General features: G+C 45.9%; 1 protein-coding gene across 4 annotated transcripts; it reads right to left on the bottom strand.

Moving 5' to 3' along the window:
• Positions 1–1,135: 1,135 nt before the first annotated feature.
• On the bottom strand, positions 1,136–24,636 carry CSDC2 (cold shock domain containing C2). 4 transcript variants are annotated; one of them, XM_066634355.1, is made up of 5 exons: positions 24,562–24,636; positions 12,540–12,656; positions 8,570–8,759; positions 7,553–7,675; positions 1,136–6,073 (listed from the first exon to the last, which is right to left on the bottom strand). In XM_066634355.1, exons 3-5 carry the CDS (start codon positions 8,743–8,745, stop codon positions 5,911–5,913), a joined length of 462 nt encoding a protein of 153 aa, XP_066490452.1. In that variant the 5' UTR covers positions 8,746–8,759; positions 12,540–12,656; positions 24,562–24,636; the 3' UTR covers positions 1,136–5,910. The 4 variants fall into 4 exon arrangements, with proteins under 4 accessions (XP_066490452.1, XP_066490449.1, XP_066490451.1 ...); XM_066634352.1 differs by lacking the exon at positions 12,540–12,656 and having other exon boundaries at positions 8,570–8,756; positions 24,562–24,601; XM_066634354.1 differs by lacking the exon at positions 12,540–12,656 and having other exon boundaries at positions 24,562–24,579.
• Positions 24,637–27,324: the final 2,688 nt, after the last annotated feature.

The following is a 27,324-nucleotide window of genomic DNA, read 5'->3' as shown; positions in this document are numbered from 1 at the left end:
CTAAACAAAGCAGCCCATTTTTTTTTTTTTTTTTATAAATAAAGCTGTTGGTTCAATCATTGTATTGGATGATAACTCCTGCATTTTACCAGAGGAAAGGTTTTTAGCATACAGCGGCATCAGGTGGTTAGTAAAAGAATCCATGGGCAGAAAGGTGAGGTTTGTGTAGCAGTCCTCATCCCTTACCATTAAGGATTGTACTTGCGTACAATTCAAGTGTGGGGATTTTTGAATCATCCTGTGTTGTTAGACATGTGTTAGACTCAACACAAAATGAGTTCTGCCTGACCTAGCTATTGAGCCCGTCCCCATCCACACATGTTCCCACACACATCATAGTACCAAACTTACATTCGTCATTGTGAAAACAGTTCTGATTTGAGACATCTGCTCCACTTGAATGAGCAGAAAAACCTGGAGAACGTGTTAGTTATGGGAGTTATTAATTTCTTTAGTATAACCCAGAGATGTCTGATTCTGCCTGTGTCAAGTTGTTGGGGATCTCAGGGCAAACCTCTGTGCTCAACTCCCAAGCTACCCCTAAGAGCACACTGGGAACTATTATTGGGTGCAGGCAAGCTGAGCAGGTGGCCTCTCTGACAGGCACAGGCTCTCAAGACTAACCTCTGACACCACCCCAGGTTCTGCATTGTGAGAATGGAAAAGTGCTATGAGAGAAAGGGAGGGAGGCTGTTTTTGGTAGGACCTATAGCTCAGTGGCTTTACATGCAGAATGATTCTAAGTACAATTCAACACCTCTACATAAAAGCTGGCAAGTAGCAAAGACAAAAACCTCACCCCAAGACCTTGGAAAGCCATTACTCATTAAAACAAGCCACACTGGACTAGTTAGATCAATTCAAATGCTAGGCAGCAAGCTTATTACTTCCGAAGAGTGCAAGGCCTTGGACTTGACCCCCCCAAAAATAAACAAAAACAACCCTGCCAATTTGTCCACCTCCATGTTTGGGTCAGAAATAAGAACTGGTGCATCCAACTCCCCATGTCAGAGCTGTCTGGACACTTCCTTTAGTGTTGTGATGTCAGTGTGGTGCCATCTCATGCAAGAACCCCCCTGCAGGAGGAAAAAGACAAGCAGGCAAGACTCATGGGAAAGTCACTTTAATGGTTTATTGCCAGTGCTACAAAGGTCAACATGGGTCAGACAGGCAAGGACCACACTAAAAGTTGTAAAAACACAGACACCATAGGTAACAAGGTTATTTCAGAAAGAAGTAAAGTGTTCCCAGAGAGAAGTTACAATTTTGTGGGACTCCCACTGGTATTGCACCTTCAAGGAAAGGGACAGAGGCTGGGAGCTGCTGGTGTTTCACATGAACACAGCAGCAGCAGAAAGTCCCTCTGGCTGTCACAGGAAGCAGGTCACACACAGAGGCCTAATGCATCACAGGGAGCAGGAAGCGGCTTCCTCCAAACCCATACTTTGTTCTTCCATTTGGACTAGGAAGCAGTTGTTGCTACCCTTCAAGGTCCAAAAATAATTTTCTTTCCCCTGCATCTATACACGTCCAGAGCTCATCTGCCAGTTTCAGCCACTTTAAAACCAAACATGCCAAATTCACCACTGTTTTACTTGTTACCCATAGAGGTTCTTCCTCAGCCGTTAATTTAATTCCAAGGCTGTGAATGTTGGTCTCTTAATCCCAAAGTGGATGGAATGTTCCAACAACCAAATTTGCTCATGGGAGGGACAAGTCTCAGAATCAAAGCTGACTTCCATTTTCTCTTTACAATGTAGCTGGCAGCCCTACTGGAGAGCTAAATTTGAAACCTCTCATTCGTGTTAGGAGATTCACATGGCAGTGCATTTCTGGACTTTGGACAGAGCAGTGGAGATTTACATTTTTAAATGTTCTTCCACACAAGCTCCATGTATGTGAGAACTAGTATATCAAGGAAAGGTCTTGGTAACTGTCTTCATGATGTGTCCTTCCTTTCTATTATTAAGGAATGCAAGAGGAGACCACTCAAAAACACATTATTTACCTGCAGTATATAGCTTGTCACACACACTCATTTACAAAATTGTAAACATGAAGATTATTCCTAAATCTAGGCTGGTTCACCAAACTATGGGCTCCTTTTGAGGACCAGTTCCCATCTCATTTCAAAACCAAAGCCCACTTACTGGAAGAGTCTCACTGTCTTGGCAGGGCTAAATTCAGTCCTCCAGGATTAAAATATAGATGGACACTGCTCTCTTGGAGCACCTCTACACTTAAATTTCCCATGGTCCCAGTTTCAGAATTGTAGTGTTAAAATGAAAGCATAGAAAGCATCCTCAGGAAATCTGTGTGATGGCAACATTAGGCTACTATCATGCATCTGTTCCAGTGGTCTCCAAACTGTGGGACCACTGAGCAACAAAAAACCCATCCCCCATTGTGAGTTGTGCTTACCGTTCCACTGTGCCATGTCTTATCATGCCATCCAATTTCTGCAGCAAGTCGCTCTGGGCAGCCATGTCTGTTCAGAAATCTGGGCACAGAGGCTGCTGGGACAATGGGCAGCGAAAGCAGCTGCCCAGTGTGACTTGCTGCAGAGATTAGATGGTACAATAAGAAACGGCATGGTGGAGCGGTAAGTGCAGCTCACAACAGGGACTGTTTTTTTCTAACGATGGATCCAGCCCGCAAGCCATGATTTAGTGAGCCCTGCAGCCTACACTGACTCCTTAGTGACCTCCTCTCATCTAATTGCAGGGGGTAAGAGATTTAGTGTAGGCTGAAGCCTCAGTGATTCAACTTCCACAGTTCACATGTCTATTAGGTATACTGTACATCTACACACCATCTCAGAGAAGCTCAGAGGAGATACACCCCAACTTTGGACACCAATGTCACGATTCCAGTATATTATAGATCCTATCCATCAACCTTCCTCTAAATAGGAGGAGGGGAACCACCAAGTTCTCAGCCTGTTACATACACTCAGGGAGGGCAGGCAATTTCCTTTTAAATAACCCAGTTAGCTCCTAAAATGGTGCTTACTGCTCATACAACAGTCCAAGTTTAGGTGTGCACATAGCTTCTCCTTGAGGTCAAGCAAACTTGAGATACAGCACTGCCTAAGCAACTTTAGATTTGTTGCCTCCCACTGAAGTTTATACTGTGGCTAGCTACTACTTGAAACCACACAAACTCACAACATGCACCACACTCCTCTGGGAAATCCCTCTACTCGGAACACCTAGAAGGATAATAGAATTTAGATTTGTGCTTTAGACATGACCCTGTATATCCTTGGGAGAGAAGCAAATGTTTGTGGAAGGCTAAACAGGAACAAAACACAACTACTGAAGGAAGCTACCAATACAAATGTCACTGGACCCCATTCTCTATTATATCTATGCTCCAGATAGCTTGCCACTGATACACAATTCCTCCATCTGAGGTGTCACCCTTATTCAGTATGTAAGCAGACTCAGAGGTCTGCTGAGAGGCCTCAGACTCAAAAAGTGTGTGTTAGCTAACAGGAGAAGTGGAAGAACTGGTCCAAACATCCAACCTGAGGAAGCACATGGTCTGCAACATCCAGAAATACAACGCATGCAGGGAATACTGAAGCTGACATCTCTGGAGAGCAGCATTTTGTTCTGCTACATCTCCAAGAACAACATACATTGCCTAAGAGCAGAATAGATGCATCCCAGGGGTTTCATTCCAATGTCAAATATTACTACAGTAGATTCTTCTTCTAGCAATGATGCCTTGACACAAAGGGGTGTTGTTTTTTGCATTAGTTTTAGGAGATACAAATGCATCCATGGGCAACACTTGTGTCTTGATATTGGAAAAAGGCAACAGGATAATACATGTGTTATTAAACAGACAAGACTCAAATTTCTCCTGTGCACTGTGCACTGATTTGAAATTAACAGATGTGCTTTGCCTTCTCACATTTCACTGAAGTTGTGACTGGTGTGACTCTGGTCTATTTGAAATTAACGGATGTGCTTTGCCTTCTCACATTTCACTGAAGTTGCGACTGGTGTGACTCTGGGTAATTTATTTTAAAAAGGAATGGAAAGAACAGAACTGTGTCCTGTAAGTGCAGCACATTCCCATCATAGCACTGCCGCTATCAGAAATTTGTACAGTCAGACTAGACTGGGAGTACAACATTGCCACAACTGGAACCGTATGGAACAAACCATTGTTCTGTACAGGAGATAACAGGGTCTAGTGTTAGTAGAGCTAGAAAAAATTATCCTTAAAACCACAAATGAGTTACTTGCAAACTTGCTTGTGTAAAGAAAGCAAGAGGACACTATTTTAACCCAATTTTGCCCAGCCCAAAGGTGTACACATTTTGTCCCTGTCGTGTATATGCAGCGTTGGGTAGAAATGGTTTAACCTTAGTAAGACTATATTCTGTAAAACTGGAAAACACAGACTGCAATCCTATGCACACTTACCTGGGAGTAATCTCCATTGAACAGTGTGGGACTATACATGCCTAGGATTACTCTGTTATCCAGTTTTCACAAAGTTATCTCCAAAAGTGACTGATCCCCTTTCTCCAGGAAGATCTGTTCTAGTGTTCTTTTCAGAGGAATATTCTCCATTATGAACCCCTTTTCCCATTCTGACAAATGGCCACAGAAAGAGGTCTGTTGGACAGTTCAGCAATCATGTCAAAAGGAATGATTTCTATAGAAATTGAAATGAATCACGCTAGCATTCAGAAGGATTTGCATTTTTTAAACTATCAATGACAACAGAGAATTGCAGGCTAGTACAGATATATTCACAAGAATGCCTACACACAATTTTCTGGAAGATTACATATCCAGTCGCCACATTTGTTAAAAGAATCAAACACTTCTGGTGCAAAGTAACCCAAATCATGCCTCTGGGAATGAAAGCACCAGCTGATCTTGTAATTCCAAGACTGCTTCCAATGACAGCATCATTTTCTTCATTGATCACATCAATACCAGATTAATATAGAGCCACTATCCTCTATGAATTGTAATTCCCCCAGACTACATTTATCTACCATGTCCAAAAGATGCAAGTCATTGGAAGAGAGGAGAAATAGAGTGATCACACAATTTTTTCCCCTCACAAGCCTTCTTACGTTATGCAGGCTGCTTCAGCTATATCTACTGTGCCTGTGATACAGGTGAAAAAAAGTGACATCTATCACTAGATGAACAAGCCTGACCAAAGCTCACCTTATTGTGGTAGTGAAGCCATGGTCTTGGACCAAAATGGGCAAGTTTCCAGAAAAAGGCAGCCAATGAATAGGAGCAAGCAGGAGATGTCATTTGATCCCTCTCTTGCACAGGATGAGAATGGTGGGATAAACACAAAACACCTTCAAGTATCTCTGTAAATGGCAGTAGTTGAGAGGCTCTGGAAGACACACTACAGCCTCAACACTTTCAAGGCCATGTAGAAAGGTCCCCAGAAAATGAGTCATCCCATAGCACTTCATTTAATGCAAATTCCCCTGGGAAGGCTGTCTAGACCCAGCTCCTGCTGAAGATGATGGAAGAATTGTTAAAGGGACCAGACAAGACAGATCTTTTGTTAACATATTCAGAGTAGCCACATTATAGATACCAGTCTTTCTGGATGGACACACATATATACAAAATAGGAGCTCTTTGCCCACTCAGCTACAGTTAAGAGCTCATGACACATACGAAGAAATCCACCCAGCAACACTGTTCCACTTCCTGCTTGCCATCTTGAAAAAAGCACAATTATAAAACAAAAAGATAAATCTTGGAAAAGACAAGATATAAATGCAAACAAGTCACACTGCAAACAAAGATTGCCAGCCTGGCCTCTCTTCCATTGTTCCAGCAGTTTCACCACCCCCCACACCATCCCAACTCCACTTCCTGGTGGAGCTGGCCCACAGGCTCAAAAAGCAGTTTAGGAGCCAATGATTTGGCCAGACCATGTTTCATGCTTTGTGTGTGGAGCTAAATGGGTGAGCACCACCTCCACAGCCTGGAATTTCTGGTTCTTTGGCGGGATGGGACAGATTTTGTATGTGACCTCATCTCCTTCGACTGGGACATATTCTCCCTCAATGCTGAAAAGAAAAAAAAGGAAGTTTCAGAATTCTGAATTTTACTGAGATGGAGTCATGAGACACAGAGGTTCATATGTAAAGAGAGTATCCTAGTTCCTCAAAAGAAATATTTTAAGAACTTATCAGGATAAAATCTATAGAACTCTCCAGCAGAATAGTGCACGATGGAGCACACTTAAGAACAGCTTAAGCCATTTCTGCCCAGTATTGCATATATGCAACAGGGATCAAATGAACTAGAAACAGTTTTTTCGGGCTGGGTGTTGTGGTCTAGTTTTTTACATAATGAACCCAAACCAATCCTGAAAAGGGGGGGGGGCTAAGTATCACCACACTAAAACTAAATTAAAAACAGAAAACTAAAAATTAGCAACTAAAACTCAACCTAAAAAGCTAAAACTGAAAACTAATACTAAAAACTAAGTGCTAAAGACTGAAAAGTCTGAAAAAACTAAAAACCAAAACCACACTTGAAGCTAAAAAACTAAGGATTAAAACTAAAAATCAAATAAAGGCTAAAAACTAAAAAGACTAGAAACAAGGGATCAAATGTGTACACTCGTGGGCTGGGCAGAAATGGGTTAATGCTAACATTTTGCTATTGATTTCACTAGAAGACTGACAGTTCTGAATTTCATCTACAGAATAAGAAGCAGACACAAAATAAAACTTTATATGTTTTTTCTTCAGTCTGTGCTTCTATTTCTGCTCTGCTGGGATATTCATTCAATTTATAATCTGGAGTGTAAAGCAGTATTTAATTTATATTTCACTTTTCTCCCTTAGTGGGCACTCAAAGTGGATCCTTAGAGAAGAAAATAAAGTTCCTAGCTCTCAACTTCTGCTTCTGTGGAGGGGAAAAATACCCTATATCTAAAGCATTTGAAATTATACAGAATGAAGGCAGTTTCATTACCCACTAAGCAACTGGTTTCATTGCTCCTATGATTAGAAAGCTTTTCCTGATGTCTGAACTGAAAAAAATCCTGCTATTTACGTAAACAGCTTTCTTTTTTGTTAAGATCTCCTGCTCTCAAATAACATATCCAAATACATGGTGCACTACAGTTTGCATAGCTTTCAAGAAGATAAAATGTCCCTTTTTAAAATTCCATCCCAGAAATGGGTTACTACCTTTACTGTTGTATATTGTAAGCCAATGTAATCACAGCACCCCATGGGATGATTTCATAATAGCCCATCGGGCAAGACCACCAAGCTGAAATAGTACAAGCCTAGAGGCAACACTGAGTATTAAACTCATTCAGTTCAATTCTGCACCTTTATTCTATCCTTGTGCACCTTTATTCTAGCATATCATTATGTTGTCAAAAGTTTTTTGACAACTGCATGTTCTATGTTACAATAATACTGCCAATGAAGGTGGTGGAAAACGAGTAGAGAAAAGCCTAGATCTAGATTATGCAGTTATACCACAAGTCCAAACAGCTCTGCAACCCTACTTCCCATAAAACTCACTCAGATACATGCACAAATATGTCCTCTGTGCCAGTCTCCGGAGTGATGAAACCGTGGCCCTGGGAACGTGAGAACTGCTTGCATACACCCTTGTAGACAGGGCCAGCAGATGCACGAGCCGTCCTAGGAAGAATGAGGACAAACTAGAATGAGAATCACTCAAATTCTACTTACATTTCTACTCAGAAGAGGTTCCGCTGCTAGTTGCCAAAGCACAGCTTCAGCTCCCCCAAACACTGCAGCAGTGAGAACATTCTGTACAAAATCAGCAAAATCTCAAAACTTTTACTTCTCAATATTTTAAGCCTCTAATCCACAGGGTTAAGAACAAATCTGCAAAGCCCAATGCCTACACCTTTTTCTTCACAACACAGCTGAACTCATGATTGGGAGAATAACGTTTGCAAGTAGTTGGAAGTTAGGAGGATTTGCTTCAGAACTACCCAACACACACATCAATGCTAGGCAAGATAAATAGGGTTCTTCATGCTTTCCCTGTTGCTGGTTGTTTAGTAAAGTGAGGAACATATGAAGCCACCATCTTGAGATGCAGGTTTCCTACTTTGAAAGTCAATGTTTTAGTTGAACAGGCTTAATATTAAACTAACACGGTATTATATTTTGTTTTTCTAGTTCTCAAATTCAACTTATGTGCCTATATTGTCTCACTATTTTAGATACTCCACATCATTTCAGAATTATTCATGCAATTCAGGTTCAGTCTGTTGATACAACTCCTACGATTACAAATATGAGAGGGACCAACATAATCATCTGGGAAATAACCAAGGATGTCAGAAAAGTGGAGTTATCACAGACTGCCCAAGTTTATCATGTTCCATTAAGGATCAAACAGCGAAAGAGTTATACAGGAACTGGCCCTGAATCAATTATGTTTACAGTCGAGAAGAAGCTCACAGCTAGCACACAGTGATGCCCCTTTCATCCAAGGCATGGTCCCAAACACTACATGGAAAGTCCAAAGCGTTGACTAATTATCCGTGCCCGGCTACTTACGCAGAGTATGTTCTGGTTCTCTTGGTAGGGAGGGGGCTGGGTAGGTCCCGAAGAAGATGGTTACCCCTCTCACAGATCCGGCTTCCCTCTCGGTTAAAGGGGAAAATGGGCCACACAGGTGATTTGGGGGAGTGAAGAGGAGGCACAGTGGACTGAGAAGTCTGGTCAGATGACATGGTGCAGCTATCTTCTGAAACAGAGAAGCAATATCAATGGGAAGAGGTAAGCAGTAGAGCTTTCAGCCTTTGAATTCAATCTATGACGCAAAGCAGAGACAGAGGACCGAGACTTATGAAGAGCAGGAGCTGTTTAGAGGTTATAAACAGAGTGGGCTTTGGACTGGTGCAAGCACCAAGACAATGGTTTGGAGATTTCCATCACAATTATTCCAAGCCACCTGAAATCACATGCTAATGTTATTACTATCAGGCAAGGTAGAAGAAAAACATTGCTGTGCAAGTAGATGATGCACTAGTAAAAGTCTGGTTTTTCCAAATACTTTATTACAAAGCAAAGCTGCCCCTAACGTGCTGGAATCCCTAGCATGTATTCACTGCTGAAACAGAGACGCCTGCGTTGGCTCGGTCATGTCGTGAGAATGGATGATGGCCAGATCCCAAAGGATCTCCTCTATGGAGAACTCGTGCAAGGAAAGCACCCTACAGGTAGACCACAGCTGCGATACAAGGACATCTGCAAGAGGGAGCTGAAGGCCTTAGGGATGGACCTCAACAAGTAGGAAACCCTGGACTCTGAGCGGCCCGCTTGGAGGCAGGCTGTGCAGCATGGCCTTTCCCAGTTTGAAGAGACACTTTGCCAACAGTCTGAGGCTAAGAGGCAAAGAAGGAAGGCCCATAGCCAGGGAGACAGACCAGGGACAGACTGCACTTGCTCCCGGTGTGGAAGGGATTGTCACTCCCGAATCGGCCTTTTCAGCCACACTAGACGCTGTTCCAGAACCACCTTTCAGAGCGCGATACCATAGTCTTTCGAGACTGAAGGTTGCCAATACAATACATATCACCCTGCCAAACAGGATGCTTGAACCTTTGTTACTTCCAGAAACCCAGCAACCATGATGACCTGTCTGATAGGTAGCCAGAGGCACTCCAGAGGCTGAGAATAGACAGCTTGAGGCAAAGTTCATTCTTTGAGAAACAAAGCACACCCAAGTAGCCAGAGCTCAGCTTATGAACACCAGGCATTTATTGATCTTCATAGTAATTGATATGATAGGAGAGTGGGGTGCTAAGTAGGTATAGTGCTCTGTTGGGTTCACCAGTTGCAGACTATAGGTACAGCATCTTATTTTTAGACACAAGTTTAAGGAGAGCAAGGTCTAGGATTTGGAGGGAAAACCAGAGAGCTGAAGAATGGCTTCTTACAATGTAAGGAGTACAGGCAAGCAACTCCTATTGCTCATACCTCTGTACTAAAAAGAGATTTGTTTAAATCCACCTGTGTATTCACTTGGCTGACTGAGACAAACAGAACTGTGAGAGGTGCCCCGAAAAGGGGGGGGGTTTCAGGGCATCATCTGGCGGGGTGCCGAGGGTCGGCTAGATGGTCTCATGGGACCCCTGGGTAGGGTGTCCACCTCCATGGGGTTCCTTGTAGGGGAAGCCTCAGACCAAGCCAAGGGGAGGGGGTACACGACACCCTTGTCCTCCTCCCTGGAGGCAGGACCTGAGGCCCTTGGTCTTCAGGCAGGAGCTCCAGCCTCCTGCCTTCCCTCTCCAGCACTGCCTGTCATCACAGGCCTCCCTGCTTTTAACCTCCCCAACCACACCCTCGGCTCCTCCCCTTCCTCCCGCTCTAGGCTTAAAGGGGCCCTGACCCTGGCCTGCTTCCTTCCTCTTTGGTGGTTAATGGTGACCCGGCCCTGCTCCGGTCAGGTGACCCCTGGGGGAATGCTCTCTACCACCCAGCTGCCCTTCGTCTTTCCTGGTCAGCTGGAGAGGTGGCAGCGGCTCTATGGCTGGGCAGTTCTGCCCCTGGCCTGCAGCCAGGTAAGGCAGGGGTCGGACAAGGGCTCGACCCCTGACAAGAACTATTCAGGACAACTCAAATTACCTTTACTAAATATTTCTAGTAAAAAGGAATAATAAATTTGACTAGAGGGGAACTTTCCAATCTCCAGCCTACATAAGTTTTCCTTCCCGCATACCTACAGATTTAGCTACAGAGGTCAAAGCCCCATCCATGGCTGTCTCACATTCCTAGACTGTCCCCCAGTCTTCATGGTCACAGAACATTTCCTTAACCCATTTATCCTTTTCAAAATTATCTATACTGTCACAGCAGTATGTTGCTACCAGTTCTCCAACTCCTGAGGGACAAAGGTCCCTCTTCTAACCTGCTGTCTAACCTTCTCTTCTAACCTGCTGTCCACTACACAGCTTCTGCACTATGTCATAACAGGTAGTAAGACTGTGGATAAAACTGAATAGTGTAAAACAGGAGGCTTTGATGAAATGAGCCACTAATCATGAAGGAAGCTCCCTCTTTCTCTACAGAATCCTGGAGGGGAAGGGTTCAGAGCCTAGAATTTCTGGCTGACAGCTGAATCTAGGACAGGTTTGCTACTAAAAGGGGTTGTTTTGCAACCACTGTGCCATGGCACACTGGTGTGCCGCAGAGGGCTTGCAGGTATGCCGTGAGAGTTTGGGGGAGGGACATTTGTTAGTAGGGCCATTGGGGGTTGCGAGCCCTTGCTGTCAATGCCTTGTCAATTGTCAAAAAACTGGTGGTGTGCCTGACCATTTTAGTGACTTGTTAGGGTGCCATGAGATGAAAAAGATTGAAAATCTTTGAAAGATTGAAAATTTGGCTGTTAAGGATTTGCCTTTGTTCTTACTTCAGTCCATAGTTCCTTAACAAAGTTATAAGAAAGCATCTGCTTGGATAGAGATAAGAATTCAAGTGCCAGAAGAGTACTCCCCCCCCACACACACACACGCGCGCGCGCGCGCATGCACGCACAACAAGTAGCTCTATGCTACTTACGAGTTAGAGGCTGTTCTGACCCTGCCAGGATAACCTGATGGACCATGAAATGGTGATGGCAAGTGTATTAAGCACACAAGCGTTAGAGACCTAAAGTCAGAACTAAAATACCCCAGCAGACACTACACTGAAGTCTAAGCCAGGGGTGCCCAAACCCCGGCCCTGGGGACACTTGACTCCTCCTAAACCAGCCCACGGGTAGCCTCCAGTCTCCAATGAGCCTCTCGCCCTCCAGAGACTTGCTGGATCCCTTGCTGGAGCCCGCGCTGGCCTGATGCAACTGCTCTGTGTGAGGGCGACTGTTTGATCTCTCACATGAGCTGTGGAATGAAAGCTCCCTCCACAGCTTGCTGTTTCACATCTGTGATGCTGCAGAAGCAGAGAAAGAAAGGACAGTCTTGCTTTGTGTAAGGTCTTTTATAGGCCTTGAACCTTCATTCATTCACATAAGTTCCATCTCTAAAATATTCATTTATGTAAATATATGTAAATTTGAAATATAAATTAATTCTTTTTTATTCCTTTAATAACATACATTTAATTATAAATGTAAATTAATTCTTTTTTGTGGCCTTCCTGCCACAAAGTTTGGACACCCCTGGTCTAAGCTATATGCAGATCACCTAAGATGGAAGTTATGCTAAATTAAGAAGAATTATTTGTTGCTTATTTTGTTTGTCTTTAGGACTACTAGAGATGTTTTTTTTTAAAAAGGTTAGCCTATTATTCCAAAATATTACAACCCCACCAAGTGTAATTTCCTTTAGAAAACACTATAGCTACAGAGAAGAGGCACCAGAGCTTCAAACATCCCTTATTCCCCCCCCCCCCATTTTTGATCCAGTAACCTGGTTCTCAGTCAGTTTGCTTTGACCTATTTAGCAATCACACATGAGAGCAAACTGCAGTTAGGATCTCCAAAGGCTCTCAAGAACAACATATGAACAACCTTCAGATCAGTCACCTGTTCCCCAGCAGCAGATGTCTGGGAAAGCTTCTCCTGGTAGACTGAAGTGATAAATCCTCAATGCTCCTTTTCTTGTCAATGCAAGGTATAGGAACAGCTTCTCATTCCGTGACCCTGGGCAGAGTGAACACACACAGCTTTATATTTTAATTTTAAATTGGAACTTTGATACACGACAGCAGCAGCAGCACAGGCCTCCCCGCATGCATTAATCATACAATTTGTCAGAGACAACATGAAATGAGAAGATATACAGTATCCATGTTTGAGATTATCTATGTGGAAATGCATGGCTGTTGGACCCTCAGCTATGGTGGTACTGGAGTCTGAACAGAAGCTTTGACCTCCAAGACTCACAAAAGCATACCTCTCTGACCTATTGAGCCCCTAGTTTGACTTCCTCCAACTCAAGAAGCCACTTCTACACTAAATAGAGGTAAATAATTGCAAAGAGACCCTAGAGTGAAAAGGTAGGATAGGTAACAAGAGGTCATTATTCTCTGCTTCCTAGTTCTGGTAGTCAGCCATCACCCCCAAACATTCTGATTGGACTACCCCTGTTTACTGTTTTTACTCTTCTCTCCATTTGTCGCCCCAGGTTCTACAGACTGCCTTAACCCAAACATCAGGGCTAAGAGTCCAGCAGAAAGCCTCTTGAGCTGGTGTGCTACACATGCTCACACATGCACCATATCTCCCTTATTCTAGTCTTAAGAACAGCCTAAACCCAGTTACCATTTTAATGTCACTTCCAAAATGCCATAGCTCAGTTCAGACAATTCAGTCCATCACCTAATGCTGCCTGCTTCAGTTTTCTAATTCTCCTAGGACATTATGGGTTAGTCAGTTTTGGCCACCACACTGCTAAAAAGAAGCCCTCCCCAGATGCAGGTGTAGCACAGATGCTCCAGGCTTATTCAGCCATGCTAATTATCCACGCAGTGCTGTATGGATAATGAAGAGGTAGCTTCATGTCTTCGACTTGAGTATTATCCTCTGAATATCTAGCTTGTTAAATCTTTGGTGGGGGATTATAACACTTGCTTTTCCTGCTTTTGTTCCACAAACTGTCATTTCTAGGCTAAAAGGATTCTTTTCGCAAGTGATCTCATGTCACTGCCAGTAACACACGCCCCAATCATCTGCACTTCTTCTGCTCCCCTGTGGTCCCTCCGTCCACCCTGCAGTGAAAAACAGCAGTACAGTGTCTGTAACTTCCTACTATGCTCACAGCAACACAAGGCATAGAAAAGGGGGAGGGGGAAGCAGCTGCTGTTCTGGGGAAAGGCAGAAGAACAACACAGCTCATTTTCCAGAGCTAAAGGGGGTGAGAGGGACAGAAAGGAAGTGGGCTTTGGGGGTATCAACCCCCACCTCTTTACTTGCATAGTTTCTCATTTGCCAGAATGATGGGTGTTTACGTCATGCCAGACGTCAGTCACTGTCGATACACCCAGCTCCTGATAAGCATTCAGGACTGAGTCAAGGCAGTGAACAAGATATCTGATTCACCAAGGCTTGTCTTGGCTGATTTGCTAAAAACCAGGCCTCCTGTGTAAGAGACTGAGCACTGGAAGCACTGGGATAGACTCATGAGTGTGCTGAATACAAACACACTAGCGGCGGCATGTGCATTGCTCTCCAAAATATTCACTAAAGCCTACGTTCTATGGCCATTAACCCAGCCACAGTGTACCTGCTGCCTTAATATGCATAACATTATTGGGATAACAAACCTTTGTTAAATTTCGTGGAAGTCTGAAAAACACACACGTTCATTACTGTCCCCGTGTCTTGGGCTCACACGCGTATGCTCAAGTAATCCAACATCCTGAATACCTTCCTTGACATCCATCCAAATCCCCATTATTATTGTTTTATCCATTTTGCTTTTCTGATGCTTCACAGTTGTCATGCTCCTCCCCCAAAGGGCAGTTAATATGCGCATTCATTTTAATGTACATGCATTCAAGATTTCCCACCTTTTCTAGTATAGTACAGCAAAGTGGCTAAGGCTGAGCTTCAAATCAGGATTTCCCAGTTGGAATCAGGAGCTCACTGTGCAACCTTCGGCAAGTCGCTCCCTTCCAGCCTTAACAATATGGGGAACACTCATGTATTCTCTTTAGGCATTAAGTCTGCCATTTGGCGGGGGGGGGGGGGAATTTGTCCACTGACTTTTAATTAAGAATTTTATTTATGCTGTTTCTGCAATTGTCAGCCCAATCCTAACCCATGCTGACATAGGGAGGCAGTACGCCTGCCCATATCCAATGTGGGGTTGGGGCCAAATGCAGTTCAGCCCAGGCAAAGGAAATTCCTTCCCCTTACCTCAGGTAAAGCTGCAGCAGCAGAGCTACTCAAGAGGTGGCACAGATCCAAGCAGCCTGGAGCTGCTCCAGGCTGCCTGGAACCAGGATTAGGATCTGGCACAAGGGCCAGATCCTGGCCCACCCTTCACTCACCCGCTGCCCACTCACAAGCCTGCCCACCCTCTCCCCGCCCTGAAATGCCTCTTCCCTGACCCCCACCCCCCAGACACCCATGCAAGCCTGGCTTGGCCAGCTCAGATTTCCCTGTCTGCCAGCCCAACAGGGCTTGGGCCAGCCTCCTTGCTCTCCCAGTGGTGCAAATTGCTTTACGGCACTTTCGCGACACTGTTGGGTCAGCCCATTGTCATTTCAGGATTGCACCGTTTTACAATGGTCATCTCACTGTTTTAATTTTTAAAAAGTTGGAAGTTGCCTTGGGCACTTCTGGGAGCGAAGGCAGAGTACAAATATACCTACTTGACCATGGATTGGTGCTAGGATTCCATCACAGTGGTCCTCAAACTTTTCAGTCTCTGGAGCCCTTTACACTTCTAAAAGTGGTCTCAGGGAGCCCCAGCATATGCACAGTGCCACGCAGCACCAAGCACAACACCAAATACTGGCAAAGACCCAGAACAGGAGAGGAATGAGGAAGCAGAGTCACAAAAAGAGGAGGCTTGTTTATGATGCAATAACTGAAGGCAGGATTTGTGGGTTGCACACATACTTGTACTTCACACAAACAACCTGCTCACGGAGAACAGACCCCTACACAATTGAAGAACTGCACTCTCTATTTGCTTCTTAGCTGTTTACACGTCTCTCTTCTGGAAACATCAATATAAAGGAACCAGTCTGAAAGAACAACTTCTTGTATTCATCCCAGATCTACAAGAGGACAAAATTAGTTGAGAAGTTGCATTTGATTTGAAGGGAATGTTTATATCACCATATGCAATGCACATGAAAACAATGCTGTCAGTGATGGCATTTGCCTAATGAGTGCAAAGTCTCTTCCAAAATACACATATGAATATTCCAAATTTGATGACCTTTTACTATAAAGAAGCAATTACACAAATTTACTCATGAATAGTCCAATTGACTTGCCTGTTCCATGTGGCTAGATAAGACAGTGTGGAGGACAGATGCTATGTGCCAAGGGCAGAGGAATTAAGGGAAGGGGGCACAGGCATGCAGGCTCCAGATCACCTCTCTCTGCCCAACTGGTGCCTTCATAAGGAACCAAGTGGGTGGAAGAGGCAATCTGGAGCTGTGGCAACTTTCTCTCCCGTTTTCCTCCAGGAGCACTGGCAGGAGAAAAGAGCTACTGCTGCCAGCATCCTCTTCCAACTCACTCCCAAATGATCCTTTTCCAAATCACTCCTCACCAAAGAAGGGGACTGGAGCAACTCTGCAAATGTCAGGCTGAAGATGAAGGTTGCCACCCTTACAACTTTGGGGTCCAATGACTTTTACATTGCTTCATGCAAAGGCCAACCCCAAGCTTGTAGCCAGCCAGGTGAAATACATTTCACCAAGTTCTTGCCTTACTAGCAGGTAATTCAATACTTGCAATAAGAAAACAGGCTCACTGTTAACAGTAGATTATTCAATGATAATCTCTCCTTCAACCTTTGGAAGAGAGAATCGGTGACAGTCTTTGCCTTCCAAAGGTTTTGCTAACTGATCGCAATTGCAGGCAGCCCTGCAGAGTATTCCTCCCCTATACCAAGTTTTATTGCCATAATTTTGGTATAAATTCAGATATGAAGTGATATGCTACATCCAGGATTGGCTTGAGGGCAATTTGACCAGTTTGGGCCCCATGCCTGAAGGTGCCCCACGCTGGGGCAGTGAGCAGAGCACACACAGCTGCAGCCAGCACCACTCACTGTAGCCAATGCTCCAGCATGAAATCTTCCATGCCAATGTGTCACACTGCCACTGGGTGCCTTTCCTGGGTCTGATTGGCTTGAAATTGCCCCTCTGAAGCAGTTAGTGGTGATTCTGCTGCCACATGCCTCACTGCTGCCACTTATCCCGGTGAGTAGGAGGGCCGCAGGGTGGGTGACCCCCCCCCCCAAAATGTTTTGCATTGGGCCTCACAGCTCCAAAGGCCAGCCCTGGCTACATCAGATACATATTCAGATGTATCAGCAGATGCAGCTGCTTCTGAAAGCTGCACAACAATTTTACTCATCCCTCAAGATCAGGGGTGCCCAAACCCCGGCCCTGGGGCCACTTGCGGCCCTCGAGGCCTCTCAATGCAGCCCTCAGGGAGCCCCCAGTCTCCAATGAGCCTCTGGCCCTCCAGAGATTTGTTGGGGCCCTCACTGGCCCAACACAACTGCTCTCAGCGTGAGGGCAACTGTTTGACCTCTTTGCATGAGCTGTGGGATGAGGGCTCCCTCCACTGCTTGCTGTTTCACATCTGTGATGCAGTAGCGGCAGCAAAGGAAAGGCCAGCCTTGCTTTGTGCAAGGCCTTTTATAGGCCTTGAGCTATTGCAAGACCTTCATTCATTCATATAAGTTCATCTTTAATATATTCATTTATGTAAACTTATGTAAATTTATTCAAATTTTAAATGTAAATTAATTCTTCCCCCCCCCGGCCCCCAACACAGTGTCAGAGAGACGATGTGGCCCTCCTGCCAAAAACTTTGGACACCCCTGCTCAAGATCAATAAGGGATGCAATAAGCAGCTCAAAACCCAACTACAGGGTACCAACTATGGGCAGTGCAAGGTAAGGATGGAGGAGGCAAACCTTGTCCCCAAAGTGTATAATTTGCCTTTCTGTCCATGCTATGATTCACTTTTGTACTCAAAACCATTTTGAGAGTAACAGCTACCAGTAATCCTTTTCTGTGTGGAAAGTACATGAAAACTACCATAGGATCAGCCCAAAAGTCTACCTAACCCATCTAGAACTCCATCTTCAATAGGAGCCAACCAGATGCCTGTTGGAAGTTCAGAACTAGTGCAGGTTGAAAATCATCTGATTTGGGAGTGGATATCAAAGATTTTCTCTCTCCATATTTTAGCTATTGTGGCAGTAAGACCACTGGAAGATCAACCCTATGTATGAAAAGTAGGGACCTAGACTATTGATGCAATGGATTTCATTCATGAAATATTTCCCTTTCGTTGTCTCAGTCTTACTGCCAATGAGTTTTCTTGGATGATTCTAAGTTAAAATGAGAGACTATAGCTATCGTATACATCTACATCATTTAGGAGTTTCACATCCCTCAATGAAACCCTGACAGGCAGAAAGAGAGTGAGTAGATCATAGCATTGAACTTCATAGGTTGCCAGAAAGGCAGGTCCATCCATGATGCTAACTGAGATTGCTGCCTCAGGCAAAAAGTGGAAGAGGGCACTTGCATCTACTACTTTAACTCCCTGGATTAAAAAGAGGAGATAGAGCACAAGGGGAAGGAGACAAATGTGTTAAGAGTATCTGACTTTCCTCCACACTTCTTCCTTTCCAACCCATGGACAAAGGCTAGCAAATCACCAGGTTGGGAGGGGGCAGCATTAGGTAGGCCACCATAGACACTGAGAGGTACTAGGCAAGCCCTGGTCACCAGAGTCATGGCCACCGTAATATTGGTCATGTGAGAAAAAACAATCTTTGCAAAGGCAAACTTTTATAAGCTAGAACAGGGGTGTCCAAAGTTTTTGGCTGGAGGGCCACATCATCTCTCTGACACTGTGTCAGGGGCCGGGGGGGGAAGAATTAATTTACATTTAAAATTTGAATAAATTTACATAAGTTTACGTAAATGAATATATTATTGCACAACGCAAGCCTTTGCACAAAGCCTTTGCACAAAGCAAGGCTGGCCTTTCTTTTGCTGCATCACAGACGTGAAACAGCAAGCAGTGGAGGGAGCCCTCATCCCACAGCTCATGCGAGAGGTCAAACAGTCACTCTCACGCTGAGAGCAGTTGCGTTGGGCCAGTATGGGCTCCAACGAATCTCTGGAGGGCCAGAGGTTCATTGGAGACTGGGGGCTCCCTGAGAGCTGCATTAAGAAGCCTTGAGGGCCACATGTGGCCCCAGGGCCGGGGTTTGGGCACCTCTGAGCTAGAAGGACAAAACATTATACTGTACAACTTTCTGCACTGCCTCACATAAAGAACCCTTTCAGCCTCAAGTCAACCTCAGATACTTTGCTGCTAGTCATCCAGTTGCTACCTGCAAGGGATCCAAAGGTCATCCCTCACTCAGCTCAGATTTTACCTACCTAGACGTTTACTTTGAAAATGGGAGTCTTGGAACGGAGGGGGGCAACCTGTGAGGAAAGGAAGAAAAAGATGTGTAATGGAAATGTGCAAGGTCCTTGAGGAGATAGAACGTGGTGTCAACAGTGGCCCCTTGCTCTGGCAGGCAAGTATAGGGTTAACCCCAGGGTTCTAACTAGCAGTGGGTATGCTGCACAGATGCAGCCACTAGAGGTAACCAGGTCATTAAGGGATAAAAGCAGTACCTTGGGATCAAAAAGGAGAGAGTTTGGCAGGTGTAGAAGGAAGGAGTTTGGAGAGTGAGAGAACAGAAGGCAGGAGATTGGAGGAGAGAACTAAACTGATGGATTAATGGACTAAGAAACTAATGGACTGGTTGACTGACTAATAGATGGGCAAATGGACTTCTGAGGATTGCTGAGAGACTGCTAGACACTGGAGATTGGTGTGTAGCTGCCACTCCCAAGACCTGTAGAGGACAAAGTTGTAGCTGTGGCGGCTAGAGAAACTGCTGGCAGGAGCGGGAAGGAAGGGGGACCTCTGCAAGCTGAACAGGGGAGCTACCCTGGTGGTGGGGTCCAGCAGTGCTGCAGTGCAGAACTAGGGCCATTGTTGGGGAACACAGGGGAGCTGTTAACTTAAAGTGGGCATAGGTTCTCTAGGTGAAGCTGGGAATTTGGCAAAACAGATGAAAGCTGTGACCATTCTATTCAGTACACCTTGAGATCCAGGCAGCCCACTACTAACTTGCACTGGAACAGGTAGGCTGGTAGGCCTGCGCTGTATCCAGCACAAGTTCTGGGCTGCTTGTGTGTCTGCCCAAGGCAAGGGGAGGCTTGTTCCCTTACCCCAGGGAGAGCCACAGCTGCCCCAGCCCGCCCAGGAACAGTACTAAGATCTGGCATAAGTGCTGAATCCTGGCCCTGCCTCCCACTTCCCCACCCTCGCTCCACCCCAAAAATGCCTCCCTCCCGCCTCCTCCCTGCCCTCCCCATGCCCCCCCAAGACCCCTGCGCCGTTCCAATGTTGGAACTTGGCCAACAAAAACTCACCATCTCTCCTTACACTATTGGCTGCATAAGACGACAGGCATGCTGCCCCAGGCAAATTCAAAAAGCAGCTTGATCCTTACTACTCAGTGGTTGCACCTCCCTTTCGTCTGTCCTTTAAATGCCAAACAGACATTTGAACATGTTGTTTGGGCTCCTTGGTAACTACCACTTTAACCTTATTTTTAGAATAATATGATTCACTTGATTACACTAGTCCAGTGTGCATTGCCTAGTTTCTAGAAAAACAGGAAATATTTATATAGTGTCATCAATGTGCATAGTGTTATTCTGTGTAAAACACCATGCACACTGATGACACCATATAAATGTTGCCTGTTTTTTCTAGAAACTCTAGGCAATACACACTGGACTAATGTAAGAATGAAAAGAGAAGACCCTGCCCCAAGAGGCTTACAATCTAAACAGACACAAGAAAAACATAAGAAGGGAAAGAAAATGGAGGCAAGAATGAGCTGGGGAAGAACATGCAATTCTCTCAGATGCCTGTACTCAAGGTTACAGTAGAAGAAAAGGGCTGAGATCCATTATGAGATATGCATACTGCGCCTATGGATCTTTCTTTTTTTTTTAAATAACATTGGGGGCTATCCAAAATGGAGCAAAATCCTAGGGGAAGCGAGGAAACTTTAGCTTCCATCACAATTGCACCCCCTTTTGTGCTACTTTTGGGGGGAAGCCTTCATTCAAGACCAGTGGAAACATTTCTCCCTAATTAAAAGAGCAAGTGGGGACAACCAGACTCACAGTGCTAAAGCGCCCTCACCCCCCCCCCATGATTTTACCCCATTTAGGTGATTTAAGAAAACAATCAGTGGGCCACATTATGCATCTCTCAACCTGTAGTTTGGTCCTCACACCTCTTTCTCAAAGCAGGAAGTGTCCATGCTAAGGCAGACATAAGTGAACCTTTGTAGCCATGCAAGGTGCTTTCCAACTAAGAAGCTAGCCAGCCATGCTTTCAACTCTTCACTTCTACAAATGTTTTACACTAAACCAGCCAAGCTGTGTGAGATTCATGCTTGCACCTTCCAGAATTTTAAGCAGCTGCAGGCACACATTGGACTGGAACCATCACACCAGACAAACCACCACCAACAGGATTTGACCTTTCTGGAATATTCCAGGTAGAGACAGATTTACACAAGTCTATACAGACAGCCAATTGGAGAAAGCTCCAGGTCAGCTTTTTATATGCACATTATCCTGCCAAATGGCAAGGGAAATTTTATTTTACCACATATCGGCTACCACAGTGTAGCAGAATGCATGGTTAAAGGAAAGCAAAGGCTAAAATCTCTCTGGGCTCAGTGAGACTATTTTTAAAACACTTCCGGTAGCAAATGGTGGTAGAAAGCTTTCAGCAGAAGGCGATACATATGGAAAACATTGCCTAGTTATTAGAGTGCCGATCACACCACAAATTCACATACAGAGAGCACAAGGGGAAGGGGGCAAGATGGCATGCCAGTGTTGCCATGCACTGCATCTTGCTCCCGTGTACTGAAAACATTTTACCAGAATGAGAACAAGCACATATACATGGTGTGCATATAAACTACATTGCACAGAGATGTGCAGTACAGATGTACAGACAGAACCTTTATACAGACAGCTTATGCACACATGTAGACTCCATTCAGAAACCAAGATCAACGTGTAGTAGACGTCAGAGGGAGGGCCAGTGTCCATGATCTACTTATCCCCTTTCAGATATTGATTGTATTTGGAACTGTGTGCACAGAACTAGGCTGTGTGCCAGTCACTTTCACTCAGAGCTCCTGGTTTCTCATTCAGCATGATCAACAGGGCAGTGGGGGTGCACAATGTTGGGCAGGATGGGAAAGGAAAGAGGTGATGGTGCCATTTCTTCTTTCATCTTGCTCCACAAAGTGCTACAAACTTATTCATTTGGGAGCCGGCCATAAGCTGAAAAAGCTTCACCCCTTAGAAGCCTCCCAATAATAAGACTGACATGTCCTTCTAAACCTGCTAACATTGTAGCTGGCAGGGAAAAGTCATCAGAAAGCATTTTTAGCTCAGTCACTACATATTTCATCCGATTTTAGCTGCCCCACAAATTCCTTCTTTCCCTTCCATCCCAGCATCTTTAAATCCCCACTGCTTCAGTCTGACAATTTTAGTCTGACAAGATTTCAGGCACCCAGCTGTTCAGAAAACATATTTAATATTTGACTGCAGCCCCCATCTACACATAACTGGCACCTTTACATATTTATGCACCTGTTCCTTCAAAGCACGTACGTGACCATCCTAAATGAAAATTTAGAAGAGGACTTGCTCCTTCATTAGAGAAACTCATTACCCTCAATTGCATTCCCAAGTGGAAATCTATTTATGGCAAATCTTTCCAGAATCTCCCCCTCTCTCATATACCCATTAGCCCCTTGGTAGTCACAACTTTTCTTGATGTTCTATACAAGATAGCATTTGTTCTATAAAAGATAACACATAGGCTAAGAGAGAAATTCACAATTTGTTAAGATGTCACTGGTTATCAGTCTAGACAGGACTTCTGTGGAAGTTTTTTTACCAGCTACTCCAGATTTATTTTCTATCTCACACTTCCCCTATACACATGACCTTCAAAAATAAATTCTAGAAGTCTCATAAAACAGATAGAAGATGAAACCTGCTTCCTGCTGCACAGATCTCCAGAAACACACCCCTGCCAAGATCTATCTAGACAGAAAACATTGCTCGGGCAACAATGGTGATCATCCACAACTCTGAGCTGATGAAGAGACAGCAAAGAGGCCAAGATATGAATCAGAAACCCCAGAGGTAAAATCTTATCTCTACTGTGAACTGACTAGGTGGCCACAGGCTACTTTTAGCCTCCACAGTTGGTAGGAAACAGTCACAGCACTGTTGCACATCTTACAAGGAAAACTGAAACCCTTTGAGTCCTAGTGAAACACTATGATTAAGCCATTTCTGCCTGACGATGCATATATGCAACAGGGACCAAATGTGTACACCTGTGGGCTGGGCAGAAATGGGTTAAGTAGCCTTAATCATAATTGTCCTCAGACCATTCTGAGGCAGCTGGGAAGTGCTCATCTAGCATTTGTAACCACTTTATTAAGGACATTATCTAAAAGGGCCATCTTTGCACTCACACACAAACAGGAAAACCTCTCCATCAAGGAACTAAAAGGAGACTGTGATCCTTGACGGTTGCTCAGATGCATTCACAGCCAGCTACGAGCGCATGAATAAACCATGGTGATGAGAGAGTCTCATTCTCCTGCTCCAGTTTCAGACTGGATCTCCCTTTCACAAGGCCAACCCTCCCCCAGCTCTGAGGATCAAAGCTCGAGCTGTCAGGGTCTCAGGGTCTCACATGTGGTTTGGGCATGTTTTGGCACCGGATCAAGCTATGGAAAACAACCCCCCCCCCCAAATAAAAAAATCACTGTCACTTCCACCATCTGGGCGTTCCTTAAACACACCTTTAGAAAAAAAGGGAAATTGTAGTAAAAATGGGCAACTTTTAGAACAGTTGTTTTCAACCACTGGGTCCTGGCACACTGGTGTGCTGTGAATGGTGCTCAGGTGCGCCACAGGAATTTGGGAGAGGGTCATTTATTAGCAGGGCCATTGAGGGGTGGGAGCTCCGCACTGCCTTGTCAATGGTCCAAAAACTACTGGTGTACCTTGACCATGTGAGTGCCTTGCCAGTGTGCCCCGACATGGAAGAGGTTGAAAATCACTGTTGGAGGAGGAGGAGGAGGAAGAGGAAGAGAAAGGACGCTTGGGGCACCCCAAATCCCCCAGTGGGTCCTGTTCGCCTGCACTCCCTCCCCCTCGCTTGCCTGGGCTGGCCAAGCAGCCACACCGAAGACAGGCGGGTCTTGGGGGCTGCGCAGAGCAGCCTTCTGAGCACCGGGAGACCAGCCACCGCAGGGGGGAGAAGGGCAGCCTGGCGGGGCCCAAAGGGGCGGGGGAAGCAGCGACCAGGGACGCTGGAGCCCGGTCCGGAGCGGGGAAAGCCGCGCATGCAAGCCGTGCGCCACGAGCGTCTCGCCTTCCCACTGCCCTGCCTGCCCCCCAGCCGGCTCCCACCTCCCTGCGGGCTGGCAGGCAGCTCGCCCCGGCCACGGAGGCGGCTCCCGCGCCCGCCCTGCCTCACCGCTCCAGCAGGGCTTCTTGCGCGCAGCTCGGCAGGAAAGGCGTCCCCTCCACAGCCAGCGGCAGCGCACAGGAGGGCCCCCCAAGAAGTCAGTCCCGGGCACAGCTCTCCTCGGCCCCCCAGCCGTGGGGCTTCGCAGCCGCCTCCATCACCTTCCCGGCCCCGCAGCCAAGTCCTCCTCCCGCCCCAGCTGTGCGCTACAAAGCATCCCCAGGCGGGCACCCACCTTGTGGGCAGGCCGGTCCTCGCTCCAGGGCCTGCGGCTTCTGCTGCGCCCCTCGCAGGCTCCTGCTGAATTGGAAATCTTTGGGGTGTGTGGTGGCCACGCAACTCCTGACGTCAGGCTGAGGGGAGTCAGGCAGGTGGGAGGGCTGATGAGGAGGAGGCTTTAAAGAGACACTGCTCGCAGGGGGGGAGCAGGAGACACTGGGTGAGTTGCAGTGGGCCCTGGCGGCTGCCAGTGGCTGGCCCTGCAAAAGAAGGCTGCCCAGAGCCAGCAGGGGGGCGGCTGCCACCCTCACTCCTGGTTCATTGGACTGGCAGAGCTCCCATGGGCACCCAGGACACAGTCACCTTGCTGAGGCAGAGCAGGTCTGGTCGACTGAGGTGCGTTGCTGAGGTTGAGCAGGTCTGGTCAATGCCAGGATGGGGGACTGCCTGTGGGCACCGCCTGAGGAGGAGGTGGGATGTCTGTCAGCGGGGAAAAGAAAGGGTGAGCAAGTGCAGGGGCACCCAGGCCACAGAGCTGCACCCCAGAGAGAAGCTGGTGTGAAAAGCTGCACCTCCTAAAATTCACTCTTCTGCACCACCATTCAAGGTAAAGGAGAGTGCTGTTCCTGTGCAGCTAAGCTTACCCTGCCAACCCAAGCCTGGGCATGTTTGCTCAGAAGTAAGCCCCACTCAGCTCAATGGGGCTTCGTTGCAAGGGAACACGCAAAGGATCATAGTCTTAGGACTACCAACCTCTGATTCTGTGCTTGGAGGTACTGACATGAATGGAAAGGAACTGAGGACCACTCTGGACACTTCCTGACTCTGTTCAGAAAAACTCCATTAAGTACTATAGTTGGAGAACCGTGATCTAGGGGGTCACCCAGAGGCTGCATTGTCCCATTCACCAGGCAGCATGGCCTCCTTAATGGTCTGATCTGGAACAGGGGTCCTGTATCCAGTGTGTAATCAGTCTGTGGAACTCCTTGCCCCAGGATGTGGTGATGGCATCTGGCCTGGGTGCCTTTAAAAGGGGATTGGACAAATTTCTAGAGGAAATGTCCATCACAGGTTGCAAACTGTGATGGGTAGATACAACCTCCTGATTTTGGAAATACGCTACCTCAGAATGCTGGATGCAAGGGAGGGCATCAGGATGCAGGTTTCTTATTGTCTTGTGTGCTCCCTGAGGCATCTGGTGGGCCACTGTGAGAGATACAGGAAGCTGGACTAGATGGGCCTTTGGCATGATCCAGCGGGGCTCTTATGTTCTTATGTACTTGTCATAATTCTTGCAGCATCAGAAGGGATTTGAGCAGGTGCAGCTCATCATGCAAGAAGAGGGGAAACAGCTCTGAAAGGTACAGAAGGCCGGCCCTTCTTCATATCTGGCCACCTTTCTGTGGGCAACATTTTTTTAAACAAAGCTAGGATACAGTTATTTACTTTGACCCATTTTTATTTCCTTGGAGACAGCACATAGCATCTGCTCATCTGAAAGCACTCATTACACTCCAGCAGTGTGTTGTTTGAAGAACTGTGCTGTTTGTGTAACATTGGCAACGTAATGTAGACTGCGAGCTGCTGAGACGTTTCATTCCCCTTAGGCTTTCCTACTCTTTGAGATTCTATTTTGGTATATTTGGGGCATTAGCAGACACATACGCACCTTGCCCCTTGCAACACAAAATTCTTTTAGCACTGTATAATAATCCCACAGGAATGAAGGCTGTGATCTTATGTGCATTTACAAGGGAATAAGCCCTATTTAATTCAGTGGGAATTGTTTCTGAATAAACGTGATGAAAATCGCACTGCACAACTCCTAGTGTGAATGGGTGTAGCTTTGTTTACACTGAATGAGTGCAATTTCCAATTGTGCTGATGTTGTGGCCAAAAAGCTAATGTGATGTAGTGGTTAAAGTATTGGTCATAGACCAAAGCAATCTGCATTCAAATCCCCATCCAGCCATGAAACTGCCCCTATCTCTCAGTCAAGCATCCCTCATAGAGTAGTTGCAAGGATAACAACTTGCAAGGGGGAGAGAACAATATATACTACCTTATATTCCTTGAGCTGTCAACCTGTCTTGGATGAGGTTGTACACCCTTGGAAGAGCCAGGCTTGTAATTTGGGGGTGCTCCTGGAACTTCCATTATTCCTGGATGTCCAAGTTGCAACTGTGACCCAGATCACCTTTTGCTGGTGCACCAACTTGTGACCTTCCTTGGATGAGTCAGACCTGGCTATGATTGTCCACATACTAGATTTTATCAGAATGTGCTTTATATGGGACTCCTCTTAAAGTCCACTTAGAATCTTCAACTAGTGCTGAACATGGCTGCACAAGCTTTGACTGGAGCCAGGAAATTTGACCAGGTCACTCCACTATTAAATCTGTTATACAGACTACCACTTAATTTCCAGGTGCCATTCAAGTTTATCTATAGAACCATAAATGGGGTTTTACCCTTGGGGTGGACTACTGAAGGACTATCTCCCTTGCTAATGAAATTGCCTGTTCCCTGAAGTTAGCAGAGGGGGTCCTCCTGCAGGTGCTGCTGCTGCTGGAGTACTGCAGGTCCTGCAATGTGCCGGGTAAGCGACCCTTCCCACACGCCATCAGAGCCATTCTGGGCAGTGACATTAACACTCAGAAGATGCCCTTTGTTTCAGTGAATGCTTGTCTGTTGCTGTCCCTGCCCAGAATGGCTCTGACAGTGAGTGGGAGGGGCTGCATACATGGCACACTGAAGCACCTGCAGTACTTACTGTTCC

Source organism: Tiliqua scincoides, chromosome 7 (genome assembly GCF_035046505.1).
Source record: "Tiliqua scincoides isolate rTilSci1 chromosome 7, rTilSci1.hap2, whole genome shotgun sequence".
In the NCBI taxonomy this organism is placed as follows: domain Eukaryota; kingdom Metazoa; phylum Chordata; class Lepidosauria; order Squamata; family Scincidae; genus Tiliqua; species Tiliqua scincoides.
Note: the sequence above shows the minus strand (reverse complement) of the source record. Positions and strands in the feature narration are given on the sequence as shown.

Excerpts from the sequence above, each read along its gene's own strand:
- CSDC2 (XM_066634355.1), bottom strand. The coding sequence starts at position 8,745 with ATGTCATCTGACCAGACTTCTCAGTCCACTGTGCCTCCTCTTCACTCC. Across the intron at positions 7,676-8,569 it reads AGAACCAGAACATACTCTGC|GACGGCTCGTGCATCTGCTG; the intron begins GTAAGTAGCCGG and ends CATTCTTCCTAG. Across the intron at positions 6,074-7,552 it reads ATATTTGTGCATGTATCTGA|CATTGAGGGAGAATATGTCC; the intron begins GTGAGTTTTATG and ends TTTTCTTTTCAG.